Consider the following 18,500-nt stretch of genomic DNA (forward strand, 5'->3'; position numbering starts at 1 on the left):
AAAAAAAAAAATCAGTGGTTCCAACTTTTCAAAAGTGAATATTTTCTGTTTGTCTTTGTCTTCTATCATCGTGATCTGAATATCTTTGGGATTCTTCACAATCTGCTGACATTTTAAAGACAATGAATCTAAAATATAACTGATAATGAAAATAAGCCGTAAATCACAACAATGACTCATTTAAAAACAGGATCAATAAAGTATTTCTCATTCTGATTCTGTCATCTCATCACAACAAAAACAAAGGTTTCTTTTATTTCATGTAGTTATTAATAGTTATTGTGTTTCCAGGTGGATCCAGGTGGATCCAGGTGGGGCAGTGAGGGGACGAGGTCTACAGTAAACACATGACAGGTGGAGCAGTGACAACTTATGAAAAGTGTGATTTTTCTATGAGAGTGTTGTGACAGAGTGAAGAGACGGAGCTCCGGTCAGGAGGACCCTCCACTGATCGGTGATGAAGAAGAGGAGGAGGAGGGATGAAGAGGAGGGAGGGGAGGTCTACGTGTCCACCAGGAACCAACTTTACCACCAGCTGTTATCACAGAAGCAGATGTTTGCTGATTTTAGAGTAAATATTTTGAAATGAACAGTCGAATGTCAACGTAAAGACGACGTGCAGCTGCAGTCTGTTTGGTTCGTCTGCTGCATTCATCGGTTGCGACTCAGCTGTTGGTGCAATGACTTCTTCAGGAGTCAAACAATTAAAACAATTCAATCCCACACCAACCGCCCAGTAAAACAGATAAGCTGCAGGAGCATCACACTAAAGTGCATGGAAAGACGTTTATTTCGTTATCTTTAATATTAAATAACGGCTGTTTAATTTTTGGAGAACATGCAACTTTGTTTTATTGCAATTCTTAATTACTGTGATCTGCTCTTGTTTTTCTTTTGAGTTTTGCTCTTTTAACCTCTCTAGCTCCTTTTGTTTCTTTGCTGCTCATTTTACCTTATTTTGACAGTTGCTGTACAACTTATAACTGAAATACCTTTTCAAAAACCCTGCGGCTGTTTTTCTGCTGGATTCTTTCCCAATAACAGTCACTCTGGACTTAATACTTGAAGACGTAAAAACTAAGTAACGGCCAGTAGTCAAGTCAATGTACCGACGATGAGGAGATGAAACTCTGAGTTCTGTCAGACTAAACTAACATGTGAGGTCGATGTCTGAGAGCCAAGAGGACAAAACAATAGGTCGGTACTTTAAGTCAAATCTGACTTAAGTTTTATTTTTACCATTCCCAACTAAAAGGCTATATATATAGTCAGTGTTGGCTGAAAAAGATTCCTGGTGGAGACCAGGAGGCTGATGGGTAGTGGGGGGGTGAGGTGGGGGGGCACTTACTGTGGCCTTTGGATAGCATGTCGTCACTGTTGTCCTGAGGTCAGCAGAGCCGAGTGAACAACGAGGAGAAAACAACCACAAGAAACACAAAAGTTACTGAGTTACAGCGACAGGCAGAGAGAGCAGAGGGAACGCAGCTGGTCAGCGGGGCTACAGGGCGGCCATTTTGGCTCTGAGGAGGAGGGACTCATTTTAGGGACCAAATACTCTGCCTTCACAGCTGTCACATGTCGGGGGGGGGGGGGCAGTCAGATGTTTGGGGGGGTTTCAGTCAACCTGACAATTTGAGCAGTTTTTGATCAGTTCAGTGGTGATATTGCATTTTCTTTTAGCCAGGCCCTGTTGCCGTGACAACCAGTGCGTTTGCAGCGCGCCGCAGCCAGCTGACCTCTCGTCCTGTCGCCGACCAATCGTCTCTCAGACAGACCGCCCACCCCCGCCTCCCCAGTCGCGCTGGTACTTACGGTCGACATCACTGGTCTCCTGCTCGCTCGCCTCTTTGCTCTTGTAGAACGGAAACTTTCGGGAAAAGAGGTTCTTTTTACGCTTGTCATTGAGAGACTGCTGAGGAGGAAGAGGAGGAGGGGTGATGGAATAAAAAAAAAGAGGAGGAAGAGGGGGGAGATGGGGGAGTCTGATGTCGGTTGGGACAGAATGAGACGCTTTTTGTCTGAGTCTGTGGCTAGCTGGCTAACAGTGCTGAAACTCATTAAACAATGTAGAAATGAGATCATAATGATAAATCTAGAAGTAAATAACATGACTAATACAGCTGTTGAAAGAACACATTGATCTCTACAGTAACGTCTGAATGAACCTTATATCTGATCATACTTCAGTAAGAGTCCTCCCTGTTTTCTGCTGCTGTTTTAATTGGATACCAACTCAACACTTCCTCCATGTTCACCTGTGGTCTTGATAACTCCATGTCATGTGACACTCACCACACTCTACAATACTACAATCTCTCTATTCTCTGATTCATTCCAGTCGCTTCTTCTCTACAATGCGAAGGGCTTAACTCCTTCCATTTCCAGCAGGCTTTTAATTTGAAATATCTGCAGGAAGTTTACCACACTGGACAAAAAGGCAAAGTAGAAGTCAGAGGAACGAATCACTGGCCGAGAACAGTTTATCTGTGCTCAGCTGAGAGGTGAGTTTGACTCTGTAGTTCAGCTTATTTACTGTATTTGAACAGTCGTTTATTTCAGCATAAGATACACCAGAGGTACCTCGGCCTCAGTAGCGGCCTGCGAGTACGAGGCCAAACCACCGCTGACCACTTCTTGTTCTGAGTGACGTGGTCCTGTCAGTGCTTCTGAGGCTGAGTTTAACGCAGTGACAGTGAAGGCAGCAGACGTCAGACAAAAGCAGGATGAGGAGAAACTAAACATGCAGACAACATGCAGAGACACAGTGGCTACAAGCTGAGAGAAGACTTTCAAACTGGTTCCAGATCAGCTGATTCTGTCTAAGCTCATCAGCACCGAGAAGAGCTGCGCCTCCAAACTACATCAACACTGATTATTAAAGTTAACAGGTGATGCACCGTCCATGAAACTATCCAATCAAAGTAAGAACTGTAAGATCTGTTTAAACATCTGGATTTCTGCTGAATCACCTCACACAGATTTCAGTCAGGTCAAAGGTCACATGTGTGTCTTCGAGAGTTATTCTAAGCCGGTTTTGGGTAAAAATGACAAAATAAAATCATGAATTCTCAAAGATGTTATATCAGAAATGTTCAGACTGATCAGCAAATGTTTTACAAGACTAATTATTACTCATCATCTGCCTTTTTTTTCTAAAATGTACCCAGATTTTAGTGGATAGATAGAAGATATTTTAGTTGGCCAATGAGAGCCCAGTGACTGTTCGTCCAATCAGATGTGGGAAGCTGAGTCGTGTTAATGTCCGTCTCACGAGAGTAACGGCATCATGAGACCAGTCAGGGAGGATTGTGGCTGAAGTTAACCTCACTGGTGTGAACTAATGCGTATGTCATCGTAAATCAAAGTAATCAATCAAGCACAGCTTATAAAGTAGTTGATGCTAACATGCTACGTCCGGCAGCTACAGAGCAACATGCTGCTTCGTGTGTTAGCTCTGTTTCTGGTCTCTTTAGCTGCTAAATGCTCCTCTATGAGCAGCTCATGTTCAGTGGCTTCTTACCGCTTTTATTCTGAAAACACTGAGACTGAACCAGACAGGAAACCAAAACTAGGAGCCAGAAGAGGCTGAAAAGCTGCTCAGAGCTGCTACATAGTCACAACTAGCAGAGACTGATCATTCGACCTATTGCTTATTAAAGAAGAATATTGATCAGTGCAGCCTTAAATACAGACAGCTTCTCTTTGTGCTTTTCTGATCACATTAAATAATAAATGATATTACATAAAATAATAAAAATAAACAAAAAGCCAAAACCAAAACTTTACTGAGCTTTAAACTTTTGCAGGAGGTGGGGCTACTGACATCATTAGATCACATGCCGCACTTCAATGTTATCCAGCGGGAAAGGGAGGGGGTGGGAGAGGTGAGTGGCGAGGAGGAGGAGGAGGAGGAGGAGGAGGAGGAGGAGGAAGAGGAAGGTTTGAGTGAGCAGCAGACAGTCAGACATCAATGTCAAGCGTTTCTCTCTGCATGAGGAGGGAGGGAGGGGTCGGGGGTCATGCGTGTTGTTTTTTTCTCCCCCCCATCAGTCTGGTGTGTTAGGGGCGGCGCTGGGCGGCGTTTTGGCAACGCGTGTTAAAGCGACACACGGTTTAAAGGTGCTGGGGAGGCACTGCTGCGGTTCGGCTGCAGAGACGTTTGAGTGGTGAAGAAGAAAACGCCTCAAAGATCAACAACAACATGCTGTTAACTGGCTGGTTTCAAACATTAGTCAAACATTTATTAGTAGGTGGCTGCGGCGCAAACACAGGTCATCTTCATACAGATTTATAAAACTCTGACTTCAGAAGACTAAAATCATGCAAAGTAAATGGAATCAGTCACTACAGAAGCTGTTCTGAATGCAGCTCAGATACAGACGACACTAAAAGACAACAATCCACGTTATTCATCGTCCCATGACACCTGGAGTGAACTTCTGGTTATTCCTTTCACTCAAGTGGTGAGCTAAGTTAGCTTAGAGTTAGCTTCAATGTTACCGAGTTCAGGAGCAAGTTTGGCTGTTTGGACAATCAGGCAGAAATACATTTCTGGCTAAACAGAAAGGGTTTGTTCCCGTCAGTCAACAGTCGCTTAACAAAAGAAGACTAAACCAGAACCTCCTGCTCAAAGTCTGCCTTGAGCTGGAGAGGGCTGCGTCCCACCGCCTTTAATAAAAGAGTACTGATCAGCCTCAGAGCTCTTCGGCCTGTTCGTCGCTTCGTTTTTCAAAGGAAATAATAAAACTCTTGCAGAAGCCGGTTCAGTGAAAGGAATAACCGTAAGTGGAGCCCATAATTCAGGTATCATGGGACCCGGAATAACGTGGGTGGGAACGTTCTGTTACTTCCTGTTCTACCTCCACCAGTACCGCTGCAGCAATGAAACACTCACCCCTCTGTCTCGAGACTTTGCGTTGAACTTCACCGTCTTTAATCTCGCTCTCTCCTTCTTCTCAACCCTGAGGTCAAAGACGGACAGAGGGTCAAAGGTCAGCAGAGGTCACATGTTGTAGTAAAGATGACAGACAGGCTCCAGGTCAGTGCACTGTTACACTTAGTGCTGGTGCCATCGTGAACCAGCTAACGTTATGTGCTGCTCAGATGTTACGCCTCACGGCTGCATCCCAGCTTTCATCAGTTTTAATTAAACCCCTTCTTGATCATCGGGGGCTTTTGACTGCCGGTGGTTTCTTTTGTGGTAAATCTGTTCAAGCCTCCTCTCTCGTCTTTAAAACATCTGGATGAAACCTGCACTACACATAATGCTCATCATGCGTAGAGCCTTATAGATAGCAGGACTGCCCTCTCTGGTTGAAAGTTTCACCTCTGGATGTGGTCAGAAGAGTTGCACCTGTAACCACACGCAACAGTGATGTCACAGGGTCCTGGAGTACACCTGTACATCACTGCAGCTTTAACGTAACCTAAGAGGTTTTGCTTTTGGTTCCACGGTTTAGTTCCTGGAACTAAATCTGGGCTCTGATACGGAGGCCAACCTGTAACACATAAAAGACACTCCGGTCACGTGACTCTGTGTGTGTGTGTGAGAGAGTGACTGACCGTCTCTTGCTGGGGATCACCCCCACCTCCTCCACCTCCCCCTGTGACGTCAGCTGTCTGGCCTGCCACCACTCGTCGTCCGAGGCATTCACCACATGAAGGATGTCTCCGAACTTAAAGTTGAGTCCCTGACTGGGCAGACCGGAGTCTCTGGTCTTATCGTAGTCAAACAGAGCTCTGTGTGACAAACACACACCTCACACATGAACCCGTCAAATCAACTGTTACCTCTTCAACTTCAAACTTTATTTGAATCTAGAGGAGATGACAAACTTTACAAAAATATTGTTTTCCAGAGCTTGAGTTAAATGAATCAGTATCAGTTTTTATCAATAAAATAATATTCCACTTTGATTTAAATTATTCATTTAAATAAATCATTGATTGAAAGTATTAATAATTATGTTTTTAATTAATTAAAAATTTGATACAATAGTTAATTACATTATTCCTGATTCATGCAGCTCAGTGAAATTTTTTTTAGTAAAATTACTATCAATCAATCTAGTTAGTTTTCAAGTAATTAATTCAATCAACTAAAATAATAATTCGATCAACTTGAATGAATGATATAATATTATCATTTATAAATACAAAAAAAAACACATGGTTTTTAACATTTTCTGGTGAAGCGATATGCTGCTAATTTAACTAAATTAAAAATGGAGAATTAAATTGTTTTACAAAATATTTTGTTCTGTAAAGAGTAAAGAAAGACTCGTCATCTTCATCTTCATCTTACCTGACGTATAGCGACCTCTTCTGACTCGTCCGCAAAGATCCAGATCCAGAACTGATGCTGCTGTTCATCATCTGCTCTCTCAGGTCGTGGATCTTCGCCTCGAACCGACTGTACTCTGGACAGGAAGACAACGTTTGCAGAGTCAAAGGGGTAATCCCAAAAGTGTGAGTGGATATATAATTCCAAACTAGAGATCATGTGACGGGTCCTGCAGGTGTGTCCAGGTGTCTCACCCTCTGGTCTGTAGTGGGCGATGATGGTCACCGTCTGCCCGGCGTTCTTCAGGGCGGCTGCAGCCTGTTCGTGGGTGGCGTTACGGAGGTCCACCCCGTTCACCTGAAGACAGCAACACACAGCCGCCAGCGTCAGACACAGAACAGTTCAGTTATACATATATATATATACACATATATATAGTTTCAGCTTTCTAACCCTGTACAGAGAACAGCACAGTATCTGTTTTGAGGCTGAGATCGATCTACAAATGAACAACCAGCTGTTTGTGTTCATTTTGCTCCCCTTTCTCTCGTCTCTGAAGGTTCACTGGGTGTCGTTACACGTCATGCCTTAGTGCATTATTTATTTGCAGTCTGCTCTCTGATATCTTCTCTTAGTCTAAGCAACAGATCAGATTTGTTAGACCAGAGAGACAGACTAGATTTAATACTGAGTTAACTCTAGTATTTATTCCTCAGTGTGCTTTGATTGGGAGAATAAACATGTAAGATCGGGGAACAGGTTTGATTTCAGGTCAGAGGTCAGAGCCACTTTGCTTAGTTAGGTTAGGTACTAACGTCCCGTTTCTTTACTTTTGTAACAGACATCCATCTTCAGTTGGACACGCGTTCCTCCCTCCTTCCTCTGACTATCCATAACTATGTAATAATAATCCTAAAACTCTGGATAATCACACATTCAGGCTGCCTCTAATATTCACTTCATGTTACGTCTGTAGCTCTCTGCAGATGAGTAGGTCTGAAGGTCAATACAGAAAACTACAAACTGACAAGACTGTTCAAAGTTAATGGCCCCATAAAAATGAGCTTCTGAGACCAAAGTTTATCTTTAAAAAGGAGCAATATCTTCTGAAGGCTACACACATCTCCAAAAACCTCAGAGCTACGGAGGCATAATAATGACCACATATTTATCTGTCAGAACAAAGGCAGATATCTTTACATTGTGTGTGTGTGTTGAGTGTGTACGTACAGAGACGAGTCTGTCTCCTTTCCTCAGCTCTCCACAGAGGTCAGCTGGTCCTCCAGCGAGGATGAAGGAGATGAAGATGCCCTCTCCGTCCTCCCCGCCCACGATGTTGAAGCCCAGTCCTGTCGCTCCTCTGTGCAGCACCACCTTCCTGGGCTCCCTGTTGGACCACGCAGCTGTCAATCACCCTATCATCATGTGACCTCACACAGAGCTGTCAATCACCCTGATGTCATGTGACCTCACACAGAGGACAGAGATGATGATGATGATGATGATGACCACTAACACTGACGCAGTCAAAACGGACGTGATGACGACGGCAGATGGCTAAAAACATGAACACTCGATTGTGAACAGGTCACATCAGTCAGGTGATAATGTCACTGCAGGACGGTGAGAACGAGGCCCGCTGCAGAGTGAAGATTCATTTTAAAATTCAGGTTTTTACAGGAACAAAACTTTATTTTGTTGGTCTTTTTTGTGTGCAGAGCTAACATGAAATGAATGTTCACAGGTGGAATGAAACCTGATGAACATCAGGCTGTAAGAGTGCAGGAGTGAAGGTGCTGGTGGTGTGTGTGTGTGTGTGTGTGTGTGTGTGTGTGTGTAACTGCAGGTTTCGACCAGCAGAGGGCGGAGCTACATCAACCTGCTGTGTTGTTGTTGTTGTTGTTGATACTAATTTCATCTCCAGTGAAATTTACAGTTACATCTACACTGTTAGTGTTGGGGTAATAACATGAGGAGCCTCTGACCCTCACAGTGTAAAAAGTGATGTTTTTGTCCTCACCGGGTGACATCGTCTTCTCCCAGCATGCTCTTCGGGGTCGGGGAGTAGCGTCCCGAGGATGCTGGCGGGGGGAGGGGCTGACCCAGGAAGCTGGGGGGGCTGATATGGTTCTCCATGTGCTGGGAGTACGCTGAAACAGAGACAGAGTGTATTTAGGATAAATATCACAAGCTGTTGGTCAGCTAAATGCAGCTCCTCCGCGACGCTGTGGTTCTGATCAGTTTGATAACCTGCAGAATAAAAACACACCTGACCGTGTCCTCCCCGACACACTTACTTTGAGCAGCAGAGTGTGTTTCAGCCTCTGGTCCTACAGCTTCTCTCCATCTGACCGTACACCTGTTCATACCCTCCTCTCCACTCACCTGTCGGGCTCCTGTTACCCTCTGATTGGACGAGGCCAGGAGCCACCGAGGGGGTCGTAAACTAAACTAGTGAGTGAGAAACTCGACCTGGTCTGATCACAGACCGTTTGTGCTACTTGTGGAAACACACGGACAAATGTAAGATTCAGATGATGCTTTTCTATTTTTACAGCTGTAAAAGATTCTGAGTTTCAACTTATTCACAGACAGATTTAACGTTTCAGGCATCAAACAGCAACAGCATGTGGCTACTTTTATAATCTGATTCATGCACATGAAATGTTATATAGATATATCGCTAAATATAGTGACATCATTTATTTTCTTAATCAATTGATAAAGTGTTAAAAGATAAAATAACCACACAGGGATGTCTGTTTTTGGATAATTTAGTGAAATAAATTCCTGAAGAATAAAATAATTTAAACACATTGATGCAAAAATGTGATAAAAATATAATATAATATAATAATATATGATAAGCTTATTGATTTACAACACAAAGGCCTGACAGACCGGGAGACATTAAAGGCAGCGATACCACAAATTACCTAACCCTAATCAATCTGTAATATTTGATTAGCTGTTTGGGTCATTTATGAAGCAAAAAAATGCCAAAACTTTGCTGCTTTCTCGAATGTAAAAATATTTTTTCTTGTCTTGGTTTTTGGACTGTTGGTCGCACAAAACTATCATTTTGAAGACATCACTTTGGGAGTTTTTCTTTTTTTGGCATTTTATAAACCACACAAGAATCAATTAATTGGAAAAACAATCAGCAGTTAATCTTCAGCTGCAGGCTTACATGGTATCCATCGTCGTTTCACACAACCTTAAACCAATTTTAGCTACGCTGATTTTATTTATGGCATCACTGATGCAGCGACAGTCACCGACAGAGGAGGAGAACCTCAGTGTGGCCACAAGAGATGATGCTCGCTGACGTGGTGGATGCTGTTGTTGGAATAAAGAAGATCCAACATCTGCTGGACTTTGTGAGTTTGAGGTAAAGATCCAGAGAAGTGGAGGTTCATGATGGCAGCGGGACCACAGGATCAAAGGCTGATGATGACGGTCGGCTGCATCATCACAACAACCCCCCCCGCCCCCCGCGACGCTCACTGATTGGATTTGCTGCTCGTCCTTCACGCGTCTCACATCAGCAGAGGGGGGAGGTGGGGGGTTGGGGGGGGGGGGGGCCAATGAGAAGAGGAAGCTCAGGAGGATCTTTAGAGGAAGGGGATCTGATGGTTGACACTGGACGGGTGGGTGGGATGCTGCTGTCATGGTGACAAACCACTGAAGGAATACGGACACCCTAACCCCGAGGAAAGCAGCTCGCAGAAACTTTGATCTTTACAAGTTGAAATAAATGCATCAGAATCACATGTCAATCTTATTAATAGAGCTCAACATCACACATTGGCCTCATGGAGGAAATGGAGGTTAACTTGTTTACATTCTATGTCGTAGCCTAAACGTTTATCATGACTAACAGATCAGCTGACCATTAGAAGAGGAAGTGCTACATGACTTTACGTCACCAAACTGGTTCAGTCCTGCTTCTGTCACTTCTCCCACAGGCTCAGAGTCTCATCTTAAGGCTCCATATCTTTGAGCACCATTTGGCAGCAGTCTGCTTGTGTTCTTCTGTTTCAGTCTCTTTGGCTCTCCGTTTGTTTTACACTTTGTTAGATTGTTATGATCTCATACAAAGCACTTCACGGCAGAACAGCAACACACACTGAGCCGTGTTCCCGCTCACTATCTACAAGTACAAAAAAGGGTCCAGCGACACAACATGACACACTGTGATAGACAGTTTGATCATGACAAAATGTCGGGATACATCACAGTTTTATCTTCTAGAGTTAAGGCTCCTCATTCCTCAAATCATCTCTGGTCTGTTTGATCCTTTCAGCGATCGATCATCTGATCACTTCATCACCCTCTCCTGGTCAGACGGCTCAGCTGGACATCGTTCCTCCTGTCCTCATCAGTCCAGGATCAGATTGTCCTTCAGCGTCTCCACATGAAGGTTCATCGAGGGAGTCTTTGGGAACAGATCCAGGGTTCGTGCTCTGAATGTGTTTGAGAGGAGTTCTGCCTCGCCTCGACTTTGAAACGTGTTGTTTGATAAATGCCACTGGGAACATCACCCCCCCCCCCACCCACCACCACCATTAAAGACACACTGCAGTCCCTGCTGAATTCAACACTAATTCAGTGTCAAAGACAGAAAGTCAACCAGGTCACATGTGAAGGACCTGCTAATCTGGTCTGTGTGATGTTAGAAGACCTCCTCCAACTTTTGCTGCAAAGCAATTAATAATCAATTAGGAATGTGACTATTAACATGTCCTCTGATGCTCGTTTTGATGTCATCCTAACAGGGAAGCTCGGAGCTGCTTTGTGCTGATTAGTCGAAAGCTTCTCAGTTCTCTACAAGATAACTTTTAACAAGCTATTAGGACTTGAAGAATAACGATGCACTGAAACTCGAAAGCATTTAGGCTACTAAATTATTTCTCCACATGAGATATTTTACTCCTAATCTGCAAATTAAAATGAATGAATAAATGCAGACGCAAATAATTAATACATTAAGAGAAGGCACTGCTGTCATACGGCTCACACGTCGTATGATCCACACTCTTTGGTTTTTACCGAGTGCTCAGTCCTGCAGAGACCAGATCCCTGCAGTATGAATATAAACCAGTGCTCCCAGTCCGACAGCAGGTATAAACCAGCGGTTTCTTTCTCATCAGTAAAGTTGTGAGTAAACAGTGTTCTAACTGATGGAAAAGTCTTGTTTGTACAGAAAATAAAAATCATCACTCACAGTTGGTGAGGTCGGGCGGGGCGAAGCTGTCGTTCATGAAGACACTGTTGGGTTTAGCGACTTTCAAGTAGACCACGTCAGGAGTGTTTTTCAAGGCAGTGACGGCGTGTTCGTGGCTCACCTCCTCCAGGCAAGCACTGTTCACCTGAACACACCACATCAACGTTTAACAGCTGAGAACAAACACAAATCTGTGACAACAAGATAAACCTCCATCGCACCTTTTCATTCTGTCAGGTACAGTTACACTACTTAGTCCAGCATGTGTCCTGATTACTACTACGACTGCTGGGAAGACCAAAACGTGGCCATGTGACTTCCAGTTTACTTTATGAATCAATAACAGCAACAGAATCAAGGGGAATGAAAACAAATATGCTACATGCTAAGACCACTAAGGATCTTTTCGGACACTGAACATATGATATCCTTCAGTCTGAGACACACTGCGGTGTGTTTTCAGTCCCTGGTGCTTCACGTCTCACAGGGCCAGCATGTTGGATAAAAGTCTTACAGCCAGCAGTTTGTCTCCGATCTGCAGCCTCCCGTCTTTATGTGCAGCTCCTCCTTCAATGATCTTGGTGACATAGATGCTGTTGTCGCCCGGGATGTGCTGGTTCCCCACTCCGCCTGCTATACTGAAGCCAAGACCTGGAACACACCATGGACCAGGACCACACATTAACCAACGTGCACTTTACAGTAAGATTCATAAGATATCACTGAAACATGCTGCTGCCAATTTAACACTGGCACAAATCAGGGCACATAAATGCACAAAAGCATATTTCAGGATGTTTCCGTGGAAACCGAGGCTTTGTTCTTGAGCCTGGCTTCTTGTCTGAATAATCATGAGGCCCTGAGGGATTTCACTAAAGCTCCTCAGCAAGCAGAGACGATCCAACAACACATCCAACAACAAATCCACACCATCTGAACGCTCGGCTGTTTCCTTCAGGAGCTGCAGGTCGACGTTTAGTCTCTGTACCTGCTGACGGAATATTTAAATCAAACCATTTCACCCTTTCTGTTACCTTTGGGTCCTTTCACCAGTTTGATCTCCATCACTTTCTCAGAGACGGGTTTCCTCCTGCGGACGTAGAGTCGGACCAGCGAGCCGGCCTCCTTCAGAGCCTCCACGGCTCGGCTGTGGGTCACATCCCGAACATCCACCTCGTTAACTCTCAGGATGACATCGTTGACCCTGAAACCCAGGAAGCCCCGGACTGTCAATCATCCTGCGGTTTAAGTTTGGTTTAACTTTTAAGACCAAAACAAAAGGATTTACTGAAGTTCAACATCATGACTGATGTCAATAACACAGCATTTAAAACACTTTGGGACATACAGTAATGTTAACACCTATTCTCTCATTTGTTTAAAATGTATATCAACACAAATGTAAAAATGGCAGTTTGTGGTTTCAGAGGGAACCATTTCTGGTTGCAGCTTCCCGGTGTCTCGTCGTCATAGTGAGGTTTGCCTGGTTTGGTACCGTCGTGTCTGTGCAGAGAACACAACCTAAACCTGAGCTCACCGACCGAATCTGTGGGAGACACTGCACAGAAGTTTGTGTAGCGATGAAGAGTCCGACTCCAGGTCCGTACTTAAAACACAAACATGAGGTTGATTTCCATCGTCTTATCTCTCTCAGAAAGAAAGCAAATAAACATTCTGTTCTAAAATGTTTGACTATTCCTTTAAAAAGCTTTTCTTTTCTTTTTAAAGATTATTTTTCGGGCATTTTGCCTTCGTTGGATGGTGACAGCTTGCAGAGGGAGGGGGGGTGACATGCAGCAAAGGACGCGGGCTGGAACGCATTATTTTTTTACTTTGGTCAGAAAATCTTGAGAACAAATGTGTCATTTTGTTTATGTAAAGTTTTAAGTTTTAACATGAAAACTTTAATCCTGCTAGATGACAAACGTCTTCCCAGTTCAGTTGTTGGGAAAGTGTCTCGTCTTGTGTCAGAGATCCAAACAGACGACCGTCAGCACAACTTCAGCTCTGACAGTCGACCAGCTGATGAAGCCGCTACGTCATCAGCCTAAATGCTTTCGAGTTTCATCATCGTAAACTGTAGGAGCAAACCATCCAACACCAGCTTCACCAGTAAAGCCCCAGTTTAGTCATTTAGTGCTTTTATCCTGTGTTATGATTCAATCTCAGGCATAATATCTTTTCTATAGCTCGTCTTGTTTTACTCTTTGGTCCTTGTGTACACGTGTTGAATATATGTGAATAATGACGAAATAAAAGTGAACAAAGCAAAGTGATCTAAAGAGGAGCAGCAAGTGACAAACAGTGAGACTTTCTCAGTCAGCTTCTTCTCTTCTTTCTGAACTTTGTGTCTTCACTGCTGTTTCTGTTACTGAGCTTTCAGTCCGACACACGAGCCTCACTGATGACTGACAGACCAACAAACGGGTTCATGTTAGAGGCAACCTGAGACTGAGGCAGGAGCGGCTGTTTGCCCACCGCTCTTCATCCCGCAGCCCATCATCATCACCTGGATCAGGTGTGTCAGACTCTGGCTGCTGCATTATGAATGCAGTAGTGAAAGGCAGCAGGACGCTGCAGGGGCTTCTGGGTAAAGGACACCAGCAACTCTAAAACTTAACAGTGACCATCATGATGAACCTTTACATCAGGATTCTCAGGTGTGTGTTGTCTCACCTGAGCCGCCCATCCTGGGCAGCGGCTCCTCCAGGTATGACTTTGGTGATGAAGATGCTGGGGTCTTCACCGATGTGGGGGTTGTCTGTGCCGCCCGCGATGCTGAAGCCCAGTCCCGAGTTCCCCTTGACATCGCGACAATCACCATGACAACCACAATAAAAACAAAGAAAATGTATGTTAACAAAGATAAATATATACAGCACATTCAGCATCAAGCTAAGGAAAACAAGCTAATCTCAGAGAATTACAATCAAATGTTTTTAATGGATGAGAAAATAAACATCTGCTAAAATCAGAAAGAATTCTTTATCTTCTCTTTCTTCTTCTCTGCTCTTTCAGGGGTCCTAAACTTAAAGAACAAGCTGCCTGACAAGTTGTCACCATCATCATCTTCATCTTCAACTTCTACGATTCCTTTTACGGTAATTGCTGTTAAAATTCACCAGATTTATCCTTTCATACCCACACGGCCTTTCAGACTTTATTTGAAAAAGATGATTCTTTCAGCAAGCTGTGATACGATTCTACTCCGATGATTAAATCACTGTTACTGACATATAAGAAACATGAGGCCTGTTCAGCCTACAGACAGAACAGACTGTAGTTTCTGTGGACTCAGCTGGCAGAGATGGCTTTTATTCACGCTGCACTAATAATAATTTGCACTTGAAGAAGCACAGCTGAATTAGGACAAGAAAAAAAAAAGATATAACTGAAGATAATAAAAAAAGATTTCAGCCGAGTCAGGGATTAAAACACAGCTGCATTAAAAAGAAAATGTGTGTGTTTGTATGAGCACATCACAAACACACAAGTTTGTATTGTTTAACAGAGTTGATTCATTTCACCAGATTTCTGACATATTTGGAAACTTTAAACAATTTTGTGTAAAGTCCTGTAGGTTCATAAAGACACCAGTTGGTCCTCCAGAGTTTAAAAGTACTACAGTAAGCAGAAAGCAGTCATGAGTTATGGACTGAGGCTCGTTGCAGCGGGTCCATCCACTAACAACATGGCCGCGAGTCAAAGTGAAATAAAAAGGACGGCTGCTCGTCGTCTTACCCTCTCCAGCGTGATCTCCTCGTACTCATAATCAGCCTCCGTCCCGTTCACCTGCACACACAGAAGATTCATCAGTTAATTACCCGCCAGGTCACTTTAATAAATCAACAGGTGATTCATATTCTCAGCTGACAACAGAGCAGATGCAACATCGTCATACAGGATACAGTATGTCTGTAACTCCTCAGTGTAGAAAGTAGTACCTCAAAATTGTACTTGAGTACAGTACTTAAGTGTAAATGTTACTTTCCACCACTGTAGTGGCTCCAAGGATCACGTGTTCGTCTGGTTGGTTGTGTCCTTTTGTGGCGAAGTGTGGAAAGAGGCTGTGAGCTGCACCGGAGGCATCATCAGTCTGATACCTGTGCTCTCTGTTCCCTAAACTTAAGATCTGAGTACTTCAAGGTGTGGATGAATGTAATGGATATTTACAGATTTGATATGATTAAATTATTGATAGCAAAATCAGAGAATTTTTGTAATGACACTGTATTTAACGTGCATTGATCATGTCTGGCTGCTTATTGATGTCAGTATTGGCACCAATACCAATCCAACCTTCTGTAAACAACCACAACTGCTATTGACATTAGCTGCCAGTGTTATTTATTAGTTCTGATTCTTTTGTGAGCCCATAGCTGCTGTCAGGGTCCCCAAAATAATTCACAGTGATTAGTTGGATTATTAAACTGGATTATTGTTATGATGCAACTGAAACCTAAATTTAAACTGAAACTATTTACATCAAATGTTTTCTTCATTCTCAAAAGAAACATATTTATCGTGAAAAAGAAAAGGCATATTCATCCATATTTGAAGCTACTAAGGGCGGATAAATGGAAGTAGAGCAAAAGCCTTATTTCAGGCTTTACAGTGTGAAGTGTAAGAGAGCATGCTGCAGTGTTCGTGAACTGATATGACTCGTGAGTTTAACGTGGTGAAAGCAGAGCCAGCCAGAGTAAGCTGCTTTTTCAAACCTCCTTTTCTTATTTTCTTAACATCTCGCTCTTCTGCAAATTAAGCTGGCAGAGATAAAGCAGGATCTCGCTGACAGCAGCCAACATCTCGAGCATCGCAGAGCCAATCAGAGGCCAGGCAGCTGTTTCGACTCTGACGCCAGGAACGAGTCCGACAAGGACAGTCAGAGACGATTTACGACTGGACGGAGCGTCGCAGGAAACACACACCTTCTACCTGTCCTTCAGGTCCTTTACACAGAGACAGATATGAACAGCATAATGTCACAGTCACACTGTCTTCATGTCCTGTTGTCACATTTCTTCCAATTATCCAGATTCTGATACAAGCAGCGACTCATAAAAGCAGCCGTGACCCAAATCACGTTATGAAGTCGTTTGTAAACAGCTGTAGTCGAATGTTGTGGAAGATTTCAAATAATGTATGGATCGATATAATATTATCGATATGATAGTGATTTTGAACCTGTAACTTTAATATTGCGGCTGTTTTCAGGGTCTGACAGGCTGCACTTACATCAAGTTCAGCAGCTATTTCGTTGTGTTTGTTGCAGTTTTTCCAAATGTTTGAATGAAGCCATATCTTCATCGGTTCATAAAGTTTATAATTATCACATGGAAGCATATTAACACAAATACTATGCATCCATACATACATCTACTGAATCACAATCATTTCATAAGTCAGCTGCTCCCAATGTCTCTCACATTCAAACAGTTGTACTTGTAGTCCAAGGTGGCCTTTCTTCAGCACAGGGTCAGACAGTCTGGCTCCCTGCTTCTGATTGGTTCACAGACTTCAACTTAATAACCAGTTATCAAGTCATCTGTAACAGTATTATCACCCACACCAGCTATAAAAACCATGTAGTCAACCAGAGCTTTGTCGGCGGGATGAAGAATGGAGATTTAAACTTTGTAGTCCAGAACCACAACAATGCAGTGACAGGAAGCGTGGATGAGATGTTTGCAGCTGTGCAGGTTGTTGTGAGGTGACTAACAGAAATCAAAACTCTGCATCCTTTGATAGAGCAGAATATACAAACAGAAAACCTCAACAACACCGAGAAGAAACAAAATGAAATTCAGTGTGATCATCGTGTTCATGAGCCGGAGCATTGTCGGTGAAGACAGCTGCGGTGGGCGACGACCAAACTGAATATTTACCTCAACAGAAAACAAAAACAATACGACACATGTGATCAAACACGTATGTTTCCTTCGCAGGTGAACTCACATATGGAGGCGTGTCCAGGCTGTCTGTGTTGACCACCACAGGGGGAGGATTGGCCTGAGGACAGAAGACACATCAGAGTCAGAGGACACATCTCCCAAAAAACATCCAACACACACTGAACCCAAGCTGTCCGCCGTGCAGCAAATAAAAGACTGACATTAAAGACTTACTCTCCTCATGATACTACAGACCAACTGAGGATAAAACAGGAAGCCGGTGGATTTGAGCAGAGATTAGTGAGGACAGAGCAGTACGTACATGGTGGCATTTCACACTGCAGAAGATGCAATGCTGAAGCATGAAGCCTAAATCACACAAATCAAGTCCTGAAGGATGGCGACTCTGCTCCTTCACCTCTTCTTCTTCTTCTTCTTCTGGCTTTAAATTCAACCTCTGCCTCGCTCACTCACTCATTCTGTTTCCGACCGCCTCGATTGCTCGCTCAGTTTCTGCCCGGGAGGAGCCAGATGGGCTCTTAAAAGTCATGTGGGGGAAGTGTGGCATTTCTCCCACTGTCTCTATCTCTAATCTGCTCACTTCATCAGAGCCGCAGCTGGACGGCAGACAGAACTAAAGGCTATACAATGACAGCAGCCAAACAAACGAAGAGATACATCTATGGATGGAGGATACAGAGAGAAAGAAAAGTGGAGGAAAATAAAACAAACAAAAAAGAAAAACCTGTGACGTCGGAGGGATGATGGTGGTCTCGGCTGCGATTGGCGAGACTGGGATCACAGGGATTATGGGAGAGGAGGGCGGGGTGGCCTCGGCCTGCTGAACAATAGCATGGTGAGGGGTCAAAGGTTAGACAAACAGTGCAGCACAGATGAACAGCAGGAGGAGGAGAGGAGGGCAGCATGGAGGAGGACGTGTGCATATTCATGTTGACTGACAGCAGTTGTGATCAGTGTCCCTGTTTGTTTTCATCATGTCGAGGTGCCAGCTGGGAGGAGTTTGACACAGTGTCAGAGAGGTCGGCCAATCACAGGACGCCGCTCTGTGATTGACAGAGTACCTGACACTTCTGCTTTT

The 18,500-nt window shown here is 43.8% G+C and overlaps 1 protein-coding gene across 16 annotated transcripts in view; it reads right to left on the reverse strand.

Annotated features, from left to right (window-relative positions):
- The window catches only part of LOC139296850 (discs large homolog 1-like protein), a 96,148-nt gene that overhangs the window by 4,984 nt on the left and 72,664 nt on the right, over positions 1–18,500 (reverse strand). For 3 of the 16 annotated variants that reach the window (XM_070919390.1, XM_070919388.1, XM_070919404.1), the window contains 14 exons: positions 18,147–18,242; positions 17,466–17,519; positions 15,252–15,302; positions 14,187–14,311; positions 12,545–12,714; positions 12,025–12,161; positions 11,511–11,655; positions 8,304–8,433; positions 7,514–7,670; positions 6,538–6,640; positions 6,305–6,419; positions 5,563–5,739; positions 4,895–4,961; positions 1,813–1,909 (listed from right to left, as the gene is read on the reverse strand). In XM_070919390.1, coding sequence (XP_070775491.1) covers positions 1,813–1,909; positions 4,895–4,961; positions 5,563–5,739; positions 6,305–6,419; positions 6,538–6,640; positions 7,514–7,670; positions 8,304–8,433; positions 11,511–11,655; positions 12,025–12,161; positions 12,545–12,714; positions 14,187–14,311; positions 15,252–15,302; positions 17,466–17,519; positions 18,147–18,242 — 1,624 coding nt within the window. Of the gene's footprint in view, positions 1–1,348; positions 1,383–1,812; positions 1,913–4,894; positions 4,962–5,562; positions 5,740–6,304; positions 6,420–6,537; positions 6,641–7,513; positions 7,671–8,303; positions 8,434–11,510; positions 11,656–12,024; positions 12,162–12,544; positions 12,715–14,186; positions 14,312–15,251; positions 15,303–17,465; positions 17,520–18,146; positions 18,257–18,500 lie in introns of all 16 variants that reach the window. The other 13 variants (XM_070919392.1, XM_070919387.1, XM_070919399.1 and 10 more) reach the window with 9 other exon arrangements.

This window comes from Enoplosus armatus, chromosome 14 (assembly GCF_043641665.1).
Source record: "Enoplosus armatus isolate fEnoArm2 chromosome 14, fEnoArm2.hap1, whole genome shotgun sequence".
Lineage (NCBI taxonomy): Eukaryota > Metazoa > Chordata > Actinopteri > Centrarchiformes > Enoplosidae > Enoplosus > Enoplosus armatus.